We start from the raw sequence: 13,547 nt of genomic DNA, 5'->3' as shown, positions 1-13,547 counted from the left end.
TTAACATAGAAGAAGATCCAAAAGTAGCCACACTGAAGACCCTTCTTCTTCCTAGTCTTTAACCTTAGGACTTAAGGTTGTCCTAGCTGGCATTTTAGATTGAGCACAGTTGTAGGCAGAGGAAGAGAGACACTGACTTTGAACCCTGGGAAAGCAGCTTCAGTGTGTGCCAAGGGCCTGGTCACCACCCAGACCCACAGAACCTCACTTACACATGTTGTCCCTTACCTTTTTGGTGTGTGAATCGTCTGAATCTGATGGCATTCGAGTGGAAACGTGGAAAATTACTTCCACGGTTGAGGTAGCATAGTAAGGGGCCGTCTGTCCTGTGCTGCCATTGCGCTGAAGACCACCCATGAAGCCACAGTGGGTTGAGAGATCCACCTGATGAAGGTACCAGAGCAAAACGTGAGGGTCAGGAGTGAGCTGATCGCATTCATTAGGCAGCAGTGAGCTGAAAAAACTGAGCTATTCTGATTTCAAACTATTTCATTTTGATTACAAACAAATACAAGTTAGGCAAAACTGAAATTTTAAAGGAAGAAATGAAGAACATAAAAAACTGGTCTGAGGCCCTATTATATGAAAGCCGTTCCCAAAATTTAAGGGCTGTCTGCCTCAGCAGTACAGTGCTTGCCTAGCAAGTGCAAGGACCTGGTTATGATCCCCAGAATGTGCTAGAGCATATACAGACACAAAACCCAAACACCAAAAACTCCTCGGCCTCCCTTAATTTTTGGTGGATATTTCTCTAACTTCTCCTCTCCCTCATATATGTGGGACTATTTGTATCTTCGTATGTCTGTATATTAGATCCCTTCTCTGTGATATGAGTTTCAGCAGTTATCGAAACCACACATAGTACTGTTTTGTTCTCTCTATACAGACCTATAATAAAGTTTAACTTATCACTTAAACAAGTTATTAACAACTAAAAAGATATAAAAATCTAAGTCTGGTGTAATAAGAGTTGCACAAATGTGTATCTCTTTCAAATATAATCTACTGTGTCTTGACCTCCTCACTTACTGAAAATAGTTCATGGTGTCTGGCATAACACCACTACCCTTAGAATGTGGCACTACCATGTATCAACACACACCACACACCCTTCCCACCTCCACCCTCAAAACAGTTCCTCACTGATGGACCTGAGGGACTTTCTGTTTCTCAAACTGGAAGGAACACCTAAAAGAGTGTTTCTGTAAGATGCTGGATCAAATAAAACAGATGTTACACAACTTAGCAGCCATTACTAACCTGCCTTTCAAATAGCTGCTTGAGATCACACCACTGCCATCACTCTATAGATCTTTCCTTCTTAGAAATTAGATCTCAGTTTTAACTTGCCACAAACTATTTTTTTTCAATAAAACACCCATCCTAACAAAATGAAATAGGAAACTACTTCTGTGCCAAATATAACCAATACCTGAATTAATGTTCTAGCCATACTTCGGTTTTCATTTTCTGTGGTTCCAGGGATGGAACTCGGGGCCTTTAGTATGCTAGGTAAGTGTTCTACTACTGAGGTTCACTCCCAACCCTCTCTTAGCTGTTTCTTTAAACTTGGCTAAGAAGGCATCATTAAAACAAAACAAAACAAAAAGCAATATATAAGTTAAATAACAAATATATTCTAACCTTACTAACAAGAATAGTAGCTCACTACAAGTGCAACAGTTCTGGGATTTTCTGGAAAGAACATGGCCATGGCCTTGACTTTGATGTATTTTATCTTAATGCTACTGGCAAGGAAGCCCTTGGTAAAACTAACTGTACTCTTGACAGAAAAGTTGTTCTTATGCAGCCAAAGTTATCTTCGTAAGATATCTACTTCCCTGATGCAGAACTCAGACAACTGAGCAACCAAAAAATAGTATTTTATTTACTTTGATTTCTGTTTGGACTACTCTCACCTCTGCTCAGGTACTAGGGTTACACTTTGCTCTAGACTTATGTTCACTGACATAGGTTTAAGTCTCTGTTCATATATTGATTAGTTTATCTTTCAGTAAAGAAATCCAAATTCACATCAGTCACTCTGGAGTGTGCATGAGGGAACTGCAATGGCAGCCGACTACATTCAAGTCTGAGTTTTTCACTTTATCCATGCCCTCCACTTTTCAGCTATTAAGTCACTACTTTTTTTCTCAAACCTCCCATTGGCCACACTCTTTTGCCACACTCTTTTGCCACACTTCTTTTGCCACAAACTGCTGCCCACGGCTAGCTGAGCACACATGACTATACAGTTCTGATGCAAAGCAAATCAAAAGCTATTAAGCGGAAACAAAAGTCCACAAATAGAATAGCAAAAAGAAGCAAACAGATTTTAAGGTCAATGCAGTCTTCAAGAACTCTATGCATGCTATATTTGAATGTGAAAATAGGAGAACATATACAACTCATGTCTGCTTTAAATACTAATAGTCAGCAATCACATAATGAATGAGATTAAGTACCTCCCATCCAAGACCAGCAACAAAGTCTTCATATGCTTGGCTTCCTCTTTCATTGGCGAGAATAGAACACTTGTCTTCTTGCCCCTCAGCAATGTAAAACACTGCAATCTTATGTGTCTCGCGGCTATAAATGTTTAAATTTAAAGGAGTTAGAATGCATACACAGTTTCATTTTGCTCTATTACTATGACTTTGCTCCTTATGGCACTCACTAGAGGTCAGTCACTATTCTAAGGCATTCAACACATGGCTTCATTTGCATTCTGTAAGCCCTGTGATAAGACCAGTGTTATTACTGTATCGTCTTCCTTGTAGAGGTGACTGAAAGCAGACATGAGGTTAAGGAAGCAGGAGACCACATCTTAGACGCTGAAGATGCTAAAACAGTAGCTATCAGAGCACATCATCTGCCAGATTCTTCCCACACTTGGTGATGAACACTGTCTTCTAAAGCATTTCAAGTAGACATGTAGTGTGACTAGGTATCAGTTGAAGCTATGAGACATGCGAAAACTACAAAAAGTGGAAACAGGTATTTTCTTTGTGAAAGGACGTGTTCTGACTATTTGGAGGGAACGCTATATGGTGGACAGTTGTTCTGGGAAGAGTCTTTTGGACATATAAACTCTTTAACTGCTTGCTCCATTATAGATGTGTGGCAGTTCCCTGTTAAATCATATAAACATGATGCACTCTGACGTCTTATCTTGTTTTAACATCCAGTATGGTATTTGGTGCATAGTATGGGCTCAGCTAAGTCTCTGTTAAACTGACCAGATAGATGACAACATATTTGAATATGTAATGGCCAGTTTCTACAAATGATACAGTGAAGTATTAAAATAACTAGAACCTACCCTATCTAGCCATTTGGTGATAGTTTGGAGATAAAAGCTTGACTGTTACTGAGATAAAGTTTAATAAAGAAGCATTCATTCATCATTTGATAGCTCCATTGTCCATGAGCTTTATTCTATTGTAGCCTCAATAGTAAAAGAATCAGATCCCCACTTCCGGTCATTTGATAGCACCATTGTCCATGAGCTTTATTCTATTGTAGCCTCAATAGTAAAAGAATCAGATCCCCACTTCCGGGGGCAGCCCCACCCTTCTCACACTCGCATTATATCATGAAACACTGCATAGGAAAAAGCATCAATTGCTTCAGCAACACGGAAATGTTTCTATTGTCTAATTGTTTAATATCTCAACACTGTAACATGATTAGACATCCAAATTGGTAGATCTGGACTCATATATTTTAACAAATTCTCAAATATTTCCTTCTTCATGGCTATTTTTCTACTTATTAAGCAAGACTAATTGAAGCTAAACTAAAATGTTACATAAATCACTGAAGAAAGAACATTTGCGACTATTCATTAGCGAGCTATTCATCCCTCTATCATTCTAATGGAATAAATGTACATGAAGAAGAATAAAAAAACACAGAAAAAGAATAAAAAGAAAATTTCTCAGTTTGAACATGTAAACAAACAACATGGCTACACCTCTTTAGGAGAAGGAATGAGACACTGTAAAGAGGCTGCTGAATTTACTGTAGTCATGGGCCTTACAGGAAGTGTACAATCCTTCAGTCAACACCTTAGGGAATCTAGAAACTGCCATACCATTTATTGCCTTGAGAGACCAGCAGCGAACAACAAAAAGGGTCCTTACAACATGATTGGCTTATCGTAAGAACTGTCATAATTTGGCAGCTTAGATAATAGTAGCAGACATACCTAAAAGGTTGTTTCAATAAGAGAACAAAAGCATAGTTACTTGATTTCTCTCTGCAACTCTCTCTACATCTTAAAAGTCCTTAGCATTCCATTTTTCTCTCTTCTATAGACATGACATACAAAAACAAAACAAAAAACCAACCAACCAACCTCAGGAAATGGATGTTTTATCCTTAAAGCCCAGGACTTTTCCATCCTGGGTCCTTGAGTCCTTGTTAACTCAGTGTAGGAGTACAAAGAGCTAAGCTCAAATGAAGGAGGACTGACTGATGTGGGTGTGAGGAAAGGTGACCTTTAGCTGTAAACATTCATCAGATTTCACATCCTCCAAAATATTAGCACTGCAGAGAGCCTGCTAAGATGCGGACACTGTGCCTGGCCTTATTAGCACCAGCTTTTGAAATGGTAATTACAGTATCAACTGCACTTCATATCTACAAGCAGCACAGCCAGTGCTCGAAGGAGCAGGTAATTCAGGAACACACACATAAAATCAACAATGTCCCCTTCTTCATTAGAATGCATTTTTTTTCTTTCTTATTAGGAGCAGATCAGAATAAGTTGTGTTTTCTTGTGCTGTCATGTTTTAAAAGCCAAACAAAGGAAAACATGACTTTACCATTTCCTTCACCACACAGTGGCAAGAAAGCCACAGTGATTGTATATACAGACATCACAGGCAGTACACAGACCTTAGCTGCAAGACTACTTTTTCTCAAAGCTGGGGAAGAACGCACTGTGCTCCCACAACACTGATATAAATTGACACCAGGAATAAAAAGAAATGTCCTAAAAGTTGAAGGACAAGATGTATTCTTGCTTGGTAGTAGACCAATCTATGGCACAGGTCAGATTTCCTACAGGTGAAGAGCTCCAGACTTAGTTTGGGTTTTTAAAAGACAATCTTGAAAATTACCTTTTCCCATTAAATAAACTGATGTGCATTTAGAGGCCATGACAACAGACATAAGTCTAGGACGTGGTGTTTTAAGTGAAGGTTAATCAAAGGGCAGAAGATTGCCAATCAGCTACCCAAAGCCATATTTTACTGCAACAGCACCCCAGGGAGCTAATTCAATTGCACCTCATGCAACTAAAGTGCATTAACATCCAACAAATTGGCTACAATTACAAGATACCAGTGCATTCACTTAGCACTGGAGAAGCAGGGAATAATTCAGCGCTGGGAGAGCTGGGCTTGGGGTCCAAATGACGGCTTCTTTAACACTGAAGGACAAGAGGGAGTGAAGCAAGTGCGCCGGTCCCTCAGAAACCCTCACAGAATTTCCAGAGGGTGCAGTCTCTGTCTTGGACAGAGAAAGGAGAGGCAGACTGAACAGAGAAATGGCAGAACCAGGATCTAAACACTTTTTAACTCTTTTTGAAATTCAAATTATGCTTTACTTAAATTAACAAATGAACATTTAAAATACCAACAAAGTTTCAGGATCTGCCCTGAGGATGGTTTCTTTTTTCAATTACAACCACAAATGAATCATTTAAACCTGTATTTTCTTTTCTTTTAAGTTGATTCTAAAATGCTTACATTCTCCAGAGAAGTCAAGTTACCAGGAGGAATGGCCCTCACATTACCTTCCACAGATAGAATCAGGCTCACAACAGCCATTCCCAATACTAGCACATTCCCAATACTCAGAAAACACAAAATGGTACATGCCTCAACATGTGTGTGGCCCTCAGAAGCTATGAATGATGATAAAGATACACTGAAAAGGTACAAAGAAAAAAAAGTATAAGGTCTTTTTTTTTTCTCCACAAAATGTCCATATAAATTGTTGTATCTTAATTCTACATGGTATTTTAAATGTTTTCATTTGTTAATTTAAGTAAAGCATAATAACCCCATTGAGTTTTTTTTATAACCGTGCTAAACACACACAAAAAGAAAAGCAACCTGTTTAATGTGTATAAGTACAAAATTAGAACCCTATTTCTCCCCTATATTTAAACCACTTCAAAATGGACTAAACACTTACATTTTTAAACCTGGGCAAGGTGGAACACACCTTTAATCCCAGCACTTGGAGAGGCAGAGGCGGAGAATCTCTGAGTTTGAGGCCAGCCTGGTCTACAGAGCAAACTCTAGGACAGCCAGGATCCTTTACACAGAGAAACCCTGTCTCAAAAAACCAAAACTGAAGCAAGCAAGCTAACAGACAAACAAAAGACCTACATTTTACACTGAAGCTGCCAGAGTAAAACTGGCAGTAAATTGGGAAAAAAACTTCAAGGCAAAAAAAAAAAAAAAAAAGGGGGACTTTTACCAGCAGAGAAAATAACTTCAAGAACTAGCAAATGGTATTATCCAAATTAAAATACTTTTGCACAGCAAAGGAGAAAAAAGCATCCTAAAGAGACAACTGTAGAGTAAGAAAAAAACAAAACAAAAAGACGTTGACAACTAATGTCAGACAGGGCCTGATATATAAGATATATGAAGAATCACAAAGTTAAATACCAAATCAACAAAGTTTAAGGAATAGAATAGTTCTTACAAGAAGAAATACAAGTGGCCTATAAATAATTTTAAGAGTGTTCAACATCTTTAGCCAACACAGACATGCAATTACAACTGCCGTAAGATTCTGTCTCATCTCACTCAGTCAGAATGGCTGTCATCAAATAAACACAGGGTAGCATGCGGCACTTGGGAGTGCTGTCTTCATTGCTGATGGGAATACGCAGTACAACCACTGCAGACATCACTCCAATGGTCAGCCCTCAACACACATACATACAAACAACACTGAACAGACTGAGGTTATAGGAACAGACTGAGGACTTAATAAAAAATCTTTTTGTGTATGTAACAATAATTAATGAAAAAGAGGCCATGAAGTTAAGAAAACAAGATTGGGAGTATTCTTTCTTTCTTTCCTTCTTTCCTTCCTTCCTTCCTTCCTTCCTTCCTTCCTTCCTTCCTTCCTTCCTTCCTCTCTTCCTTTCTCCTCTCTCTTTTTCCCTCTTTCTTTCTTTCAATTGAAGATTAGAGAAAGCCCATGAGCCCAGCAACTTGGGGGTTGAGGCAGGAGAATTACATGCTTGAGCCCTATTATGTCTGGGCCATAGAGTATGTTGAAAGCCAGCCTGAGCAACTTTAGATTCCCTGTCTCAACAAAATAAAACACAACACAACACAACACAATACAACACAACACCAGGGTTCAGTCAAGATCAACATCAGCAGATTCTGGGCTACAGATATACTGTATCTGTATATCTTGGGTGTCTCCGTAAGTGCCTTCTTTTCTGAAACTGTATTTCTTTGGTAGCATGCACTCACAAAGTTAGACAGGAAAAGATATTTCGGTATACTTTCACGTACCACTGACGCGAGTCCAGATTCTTTAGCTCTCTCAATAATTTTGAATTTTTCTTCAACAAATGAAAATTCTTCCTATAAAGACAAAAAGTATTCAAGAAGAAGTCCATGTGACCACAGACCAACTTTGCCACTTTCTAATCCACACACAGCCGCTGTGGTGGTTTGAGTAGGAATGACCCCATAGGCTTGTATCTTTGAATGCTCGGTCATTACAGAGTGGCACTACTAAGGAGGTGTGCCTTGTTGGGGGAGGGCTCTGAGGTTCAGAAGCTCGAGCCAGGTCCAGTATCTCTCCCTTTCTGCTGCCTGAGGATCCAGATGTGCAGTTGTGAGCTACTAGCCAGTACATGTCCACCTGCATTCTACTGTGGTTTTCGCCAGGATTACAACAGATTAAACCTCTGAGCCTTTAAGCAAGCCACAATTAAATGTTTTCCTTTATAAGAGCTGCCATGGTCAGGTGTCTCTTCATAGTATAGTGCCACTAAGCTAACCACCATCTAGCCATCTGCAATCTCATTTGCTGAAGAGCTGATAGATATTGTAGAGGTTTGAATGTGATGCCCCCCCCCAAATTCTCGGGTATTTGAATACTTGTTCCCCATTTGGTGGTTCTATTTGGGTAAATTCAGGAGATGAGCCCTTGCTAGAGAAAGTAGGTCATTGGGGGCAGGCTCTGAGATTTCAGAAGCCATGTGTCACTTCTTGTGTACCTTCTCTGCTTCCTGCCAGCAGTTAGAAAGGTGAGTTCTCAGCTGTTGTCCAGCTGTCATGTCTGGCACCTGCTATTCCTGCCTTCATGGATACTAAGCACCTGGGACAGTATGTCCAAAATAAACTCTTTCTTCTGTAAGTTGCCTTGTTTATAGTGTTCTATCATAGCAAAAGAAGAGTAATTCAGAAGTCTGCAAAATGAGCCCCACTTTCCTTGAGTACACGAAGATGTAACAATCCCACTCTAACCTGCTACTATCTAGCGACATGAGATGCCCTTCAGTCAGCAGGTACGTCCCTCACGTGTGAGCCCTGTGGACTCCTTGCCTTTAAAGCTGCACTCCACTCTCAGGCCCACTTCGTCCCACCCTCTCCTCCGAGGTCTCCTCCACTACCCTCCCTGTCCATGGGACCAAACGGCTTCTCTTAGCCTCCCATGCCGCTGTCCTTTGTATGAGGGGCAGCAAGTTCACATTTCTTATCAATCCTATGGCCAGACAGTTGGTTTCCTCACTTTGTAGTCCATTTGCATCTTATATGAAAGCAGAAATAATAATGATTAGGGAAGCAAGGAGGGAAAAAATGATGCTTCATCTGCTTTCAAAGGTCTGCTGGGTGTTTTGAATTCAAGCTGTGTACCAGTATAGCACATTTAGTTTTATTTGTCTTTAATCCAGTAGCTAAAAATAATTTGTAAATACACTGAAGTCCAGAAAAACCTCCTTTTCTCATTCTTTAACCTCACATAACAATAATAAAACATTCAGAGCTCGGTTACCTTCTGTCCCAGGAATTCATTCCCAAATCGTCAAGCAGCAATCTGCAGAAATAAAAGGGTCCCCGGGGCTCCACAGGTGAAGGCTGCCCTTGGCTGGTGACCTTCACGGCAGAATCAGAGTTACACCGCTGGATATACTCCTCTTCCTGTGTGTTCTGGCGCAGGATGACCTCAATGATCTCCTTCTCTTGGTCACAGTTCATTCCACACGGGGGTGGGGAAGGCTCATTTAGATTTAGTTGTGAAGGTAAAAGGCATTCAGGACTTGTATGGCCAATGTTTTCAAGTAATTTGTCAAGCATATCATCTCCCTCCTCACTGTGAGACAAATCTTTCTGAGGTCCGCATGGGTGATGATGCCAACTAGAAATCTGAAATGAGGGATTCTTTCCACTGGGTGCCAAGTGGCCTTCTAGAGGTCCATATAAAACCCTGCCATCCCAAGAGTACTTCCCTGAGATGTCCCTCACAATGACTCTCACATCTGAGAGGGAGCCCCCTGAAGCCCCTCCAGCTGGTCCTTCTGCTGGGGTCTGAAGATAGGAGATGAGGGTGCTGTCATTAAATACAAAGAGCTGCAGGTTTGGGCTCCTGAACACCTCCGAGGACAGCTCAGCTCCTTCCACGTGGGCATTATCATGGTTCTCACTGACCAGGCTGTGCAGCACAGCAGGGCCCCCACTCAGTGGGTAGTGGCCTAGGTGGTTCACCAGGTGAGCCATCACCATTCGTGCAGTGAGAGGGATCAATTCCACACTTCTCCTCTTTTTCTCTGTGAACAGAAGGAAGAAAATGTGAGGAGACAGTGGGGATACCACAAAATTTCAGCCAAGAGTTTGAATGTTTGACTGTTACTTTTGTTTTCTTTGGGGAGACAAGGAGTCACTCTGTAGCACTGGCTGGCCTAGAATTTACTCTGCAGACCAGGTTGGCTGGAGCTCGTAGAGATCCACCTGCTTCTGCCTCTGCTGGGATTAAAGGTATCACTATCACACCCAGCTAAATGTTTGATTTTTAAGTGTGAGATTGGTTTTTTTCATGTCTCTTTTCTTTTTTGACACTAATTTTATTTGAATATAAGCAGATGGTTGAAATACACTGCTATAGAACCAACTTACATGAAGATGTTACTCAGAAACAGACTTTAAAAGTCTGTAGATACAGGACTCCCCCTCTTAGACAGATACAGCTCAGGGACTCAGATGACAATAAAAAACCTACTTGGAGGGATAGTTGTGACCAGAAAGTGGCTAGAGAACCCCTTCTGATGTGTGAAGGTAAACCCGATAAGGACATTAATAAACCTTGGCACTACTTTAAAAGACTGGAAATAATATGTTTAATAATCGTTGTGACAATTTATGTTTTTTGTTTAGGGCACATAAAATGTTTAAGAGAAGGTCCTCCTCCCTTTCCATCTGACCCTAGCTTATCAGGTCTCACCAGGACTGGCTGCAATGTCCTCCTCTGTGACCTAGCAAGGCTGTTCCTCACACGGGGGGCTGGGGAGGTCAAGGAGCTAGCCATAGAGTTCATGCCAGAGACAGTCGCTGTTCCCCTTACTAGGGAAGCCACTTGGATACTGAGCTGCCATGGGCTACACCCAAACAGGGGTTCTAGGTTATAGAGGGGCAAGGAGGAGATGAGGGAGGGTGGGTAGGATTGGGAGGGAATGAGGGAGGGGGCTACAGCTGGGATACAAAGTAAATAAACTGTAATTAATATAAAAATAAAAAATTATAATAAAAATATTTAAGAGAGTTTTTCATATTAATAAACCATAGAAGAACTTAACAAAATTTGTACTTAATGATTTACTATCCAGGAGCAACTAATTTATAAAATTTTGGCTTAAATGTATACAAAGACTTGGACAACAACATGAGGTACCAGGGCTTTATATGAGGTAAAATGGAAAGACAGATACACTACACCTATAACTAGTAACTAAAATGAGTACTTCAGGCTGAGAATAGCTGGGAAAACTTCAACCGGCAAAATTTATAAAAGCCTAATGCATCAATTTAATAACAAGTGAAAGTGAAATTTTAAAAATTTGTATGGAAAAAGGGTCTATATGTAAGTCAAGGTTTATAATTTGAGCTTAGAGCTTTAGGAAGTAATTGGGTTTTAAAACCACAATGTGAAAAACCAAATATTAATTAGCACATAAAGCATTATAAATATATGAGTTCATGCTACATGCCTTTAGCTTTAGACATTACCCAACTGGCTTTCTTATAATATTGTTTTGTGCTATATAAAAAGCCTAGAAAAAAAACCAAATCTATGAAAAAGGGGAAATTCTAGGCAATGAGTGAGGTGAACAAGATCATCTTGAATTTTCTAGGATTTCTTATCTGTTTTTTCAATGTACATGGACTCTATATCCAATAATAGAAAGTAAAATGTCACATACAAAGGTTCATTTTTTCTTTTTAAGAAACAAGAGGTCAGTTACAACTCTTCTAAACTTAAACGTGTTCCCACAGCAAATATTTAAGATTTCTATATAATTAAGAAAAATAATGCTCCAGCTAAGAAATGTTCCTGCCACAGACACACATGAAAGCAGCTGGGAGTTCACAGTTCATCCTCTGAACCACACCATCTTAATGACAGCAAGACAGGAATAAAACTAATGATAAAGGTACAAGCTGACAAAGAGCAAGACAGGGAGTCCAGTTGGGAAAGTGACTGTCCTCTCCTTTTACTCACTAAGGGTGTGCTTTTGGTTTGTATTTTGTGAGTGCTGGAATTCTACAAAGGAAAAATGACCTGGAGTCCTATTAATCAGGCTGTAAGCCATACCACCATGACACTTCTAATAAAACTGCAAATGGGTCTGTCTGGTTCTGTAGTCAGGAAAAGAAGCATTTTTGAAACACTGTCCTCTCCTCCTGCCACATTTCAGCTAAGTATACTTTCTCTGCATTCCCTGAAAACCAGAGATGATCTGGATTCTACTATTGACAACACCAGCTCAGGGCTTTCAAAACCCAGAGATAGAGAGAGAGAGAGAGAGAGAGAGAGAGAGAGAGAGAGAGAGAGGAGAGACTGACTACAAGTATCTCTCTCTCTCTCAATTCCTAGAGGAAATACAAAGCTGGAATATCTGGCTATCCTTTCCCTCTCACCTCCTGAAGCCCCTCCCCTCCTTTCTGCTTTAAGTAGTTCCTAACAATAAACAACCATATGAGCACATGCACTCACACGTGACCTGACTGGGTCTCTTGCTTGTAACTTATTTAAAAGTAGTAATTATATCAATTATATATAATGGCCCAAATAAGTCATTAAAATGGGGGTAAATCTTATTTTAGGGTGCACTGTACACCCTGCACTCTCACCTGATCATAGCCTGCTGTGTCTCTTCTCACTCCACCAAAGGCCCATGAGACAGGTCTGCTACAGGGTTTAATGCTTCCTTCCTGAGGGGCCCCTGGTCTGGACACTCTATGAGCAGATCCCCACCTGCTGCATCTAGCTTAAGTTCTTCCCTAAGGGAAGTCCTGAAGATGCTACCAACCTGCCTAGATGTAAAGCTTCTTGGGGATGGAAATTGAGCCCTTTTTGTGTGTTCCACGGGTGTGAGATGAACAGGTTTTCATGAACACAAAACCACATGAAATTTAAGATGGGGGCAAAAAGAGAGGAGGAAAAATAATAGGAAAACGGAGGAAGAAACAGGGAAGGCAGTTCACCATCAGAGACCTTATAAACTTCAACAAGTAGATTCAAAACAAACCCAAAACACAAGCATGGACAAGACTACAGTCTTAACCCTTCCTGCCCATAAGACTGTGTATCTGCAGTCACACTCACCCTCTTCCACAGTCAGCAGATTCCCCAGGTCTGCTGATGAATGGTACTGGACGGGCTCGGAGTTCCTCACATTTGCCAGAGGCAGGAAGGGGTCATAATCCGTGGACGACAAGTCCGCTAAGGTCAGAGTGTAGTGACTCTGCTGTGTGTATGTGCTTGAGCCACAGACACAGCAGTGAAGAACCTGAGGAGAGCAGACAGGAATGGCATGCTGCATCGCACCCCTCCTGAGCCCGTACCAATTGTCCAGCTCCCACAGTACTCCAGAATCAGGAGGACCCCTTCCTAGGAACATGTCAGAATATGGGCTTCTTTCCATTCTTAAGGTTGTTTTTTTTTAACAGAAAACATGGGGAAAAGGTGCCTGTTTCTGTTCTTGTTGCACACACCTCAGCCTTTCATCCTCCAAAGGCAACAAGGACGAAGGAGCCAGCCCAGGTGATGAAAGAAGGCTGTGGGAAAGCTCTCATGGTAGAGGGAAGGGTGGCCACAACCTGAGTTTAAATCAGTACAACACATGAGTCCATAAATTATTAGAAATGATTTACTACAACTTTGAAAGTATAATTAAATAAAAGTAAAGTAAATACAGATTTCAAAGTCTCTTACTTCTCACCAAGGGAGATTTTTTAACTCATAACCCTAAGGATTTTTTCCTGTGTGTGCTTTTACTT

General features: G+C 40.6%; 1 protein-coding gene across 3 annotated transcripts in view; it reads right to left on the bottom strand.

Annotated features, from left to right (window-relative positions):
* The window catches only part of Ralgapa2 (Ral GTPase activating protein catalytic subunit alpha 2), a 269,491-nt gene that overhangs the window by 86,188 nt on the left and 169,756 nt on the right, over positions 1–13,547 (bottom strand). For all 3 annotated transcript variants that reach the window (XM_060383131.1, XM_060383130.1, XM_060383132.1), the window contains 5 exons: positions 12,874–13,057; positions 9,049–9,820; positions 7,557–7,628; positions 2,466–2,589; positions 229–384 (listed from right to left, as the gene is read on the bottom strand). In XM_060383131.1, the coding sequence (XP_060239114.1) occupies positions 229–384; positions 2,466–2,589; positions 7,557–7,628; positions 9,049–9,820; positions 12,874–13,057 (1,308 nt within the window). The remainder of the gene's footprint in view (positions 1–228; positions 385–2,465; positions 2,590–7,556; positions 7,629–9,048; positions 9,821–12,873; positions 13,058–13,547) is intronic.

Source organism: Meriones unguiculatus, chromosome 4, assembly GCF_030254825.1.
Source record: "Meriones unguiculatus strain TT.TT164.6M chromosome 4, Bangor_MerUng_6.1, whole genome shotgun sequence".
Classification (NCBI taxonomy): Eukaryota; Metazoa; Chordata; class Mammalia; order Rodentia; family Muridae; genus Meriones; species Meriones unguiculatus.
Note: the sequence above shows the minus strand (reverse complement) of the source record. Positions and strands in the feature narration are given on the sequence as shown.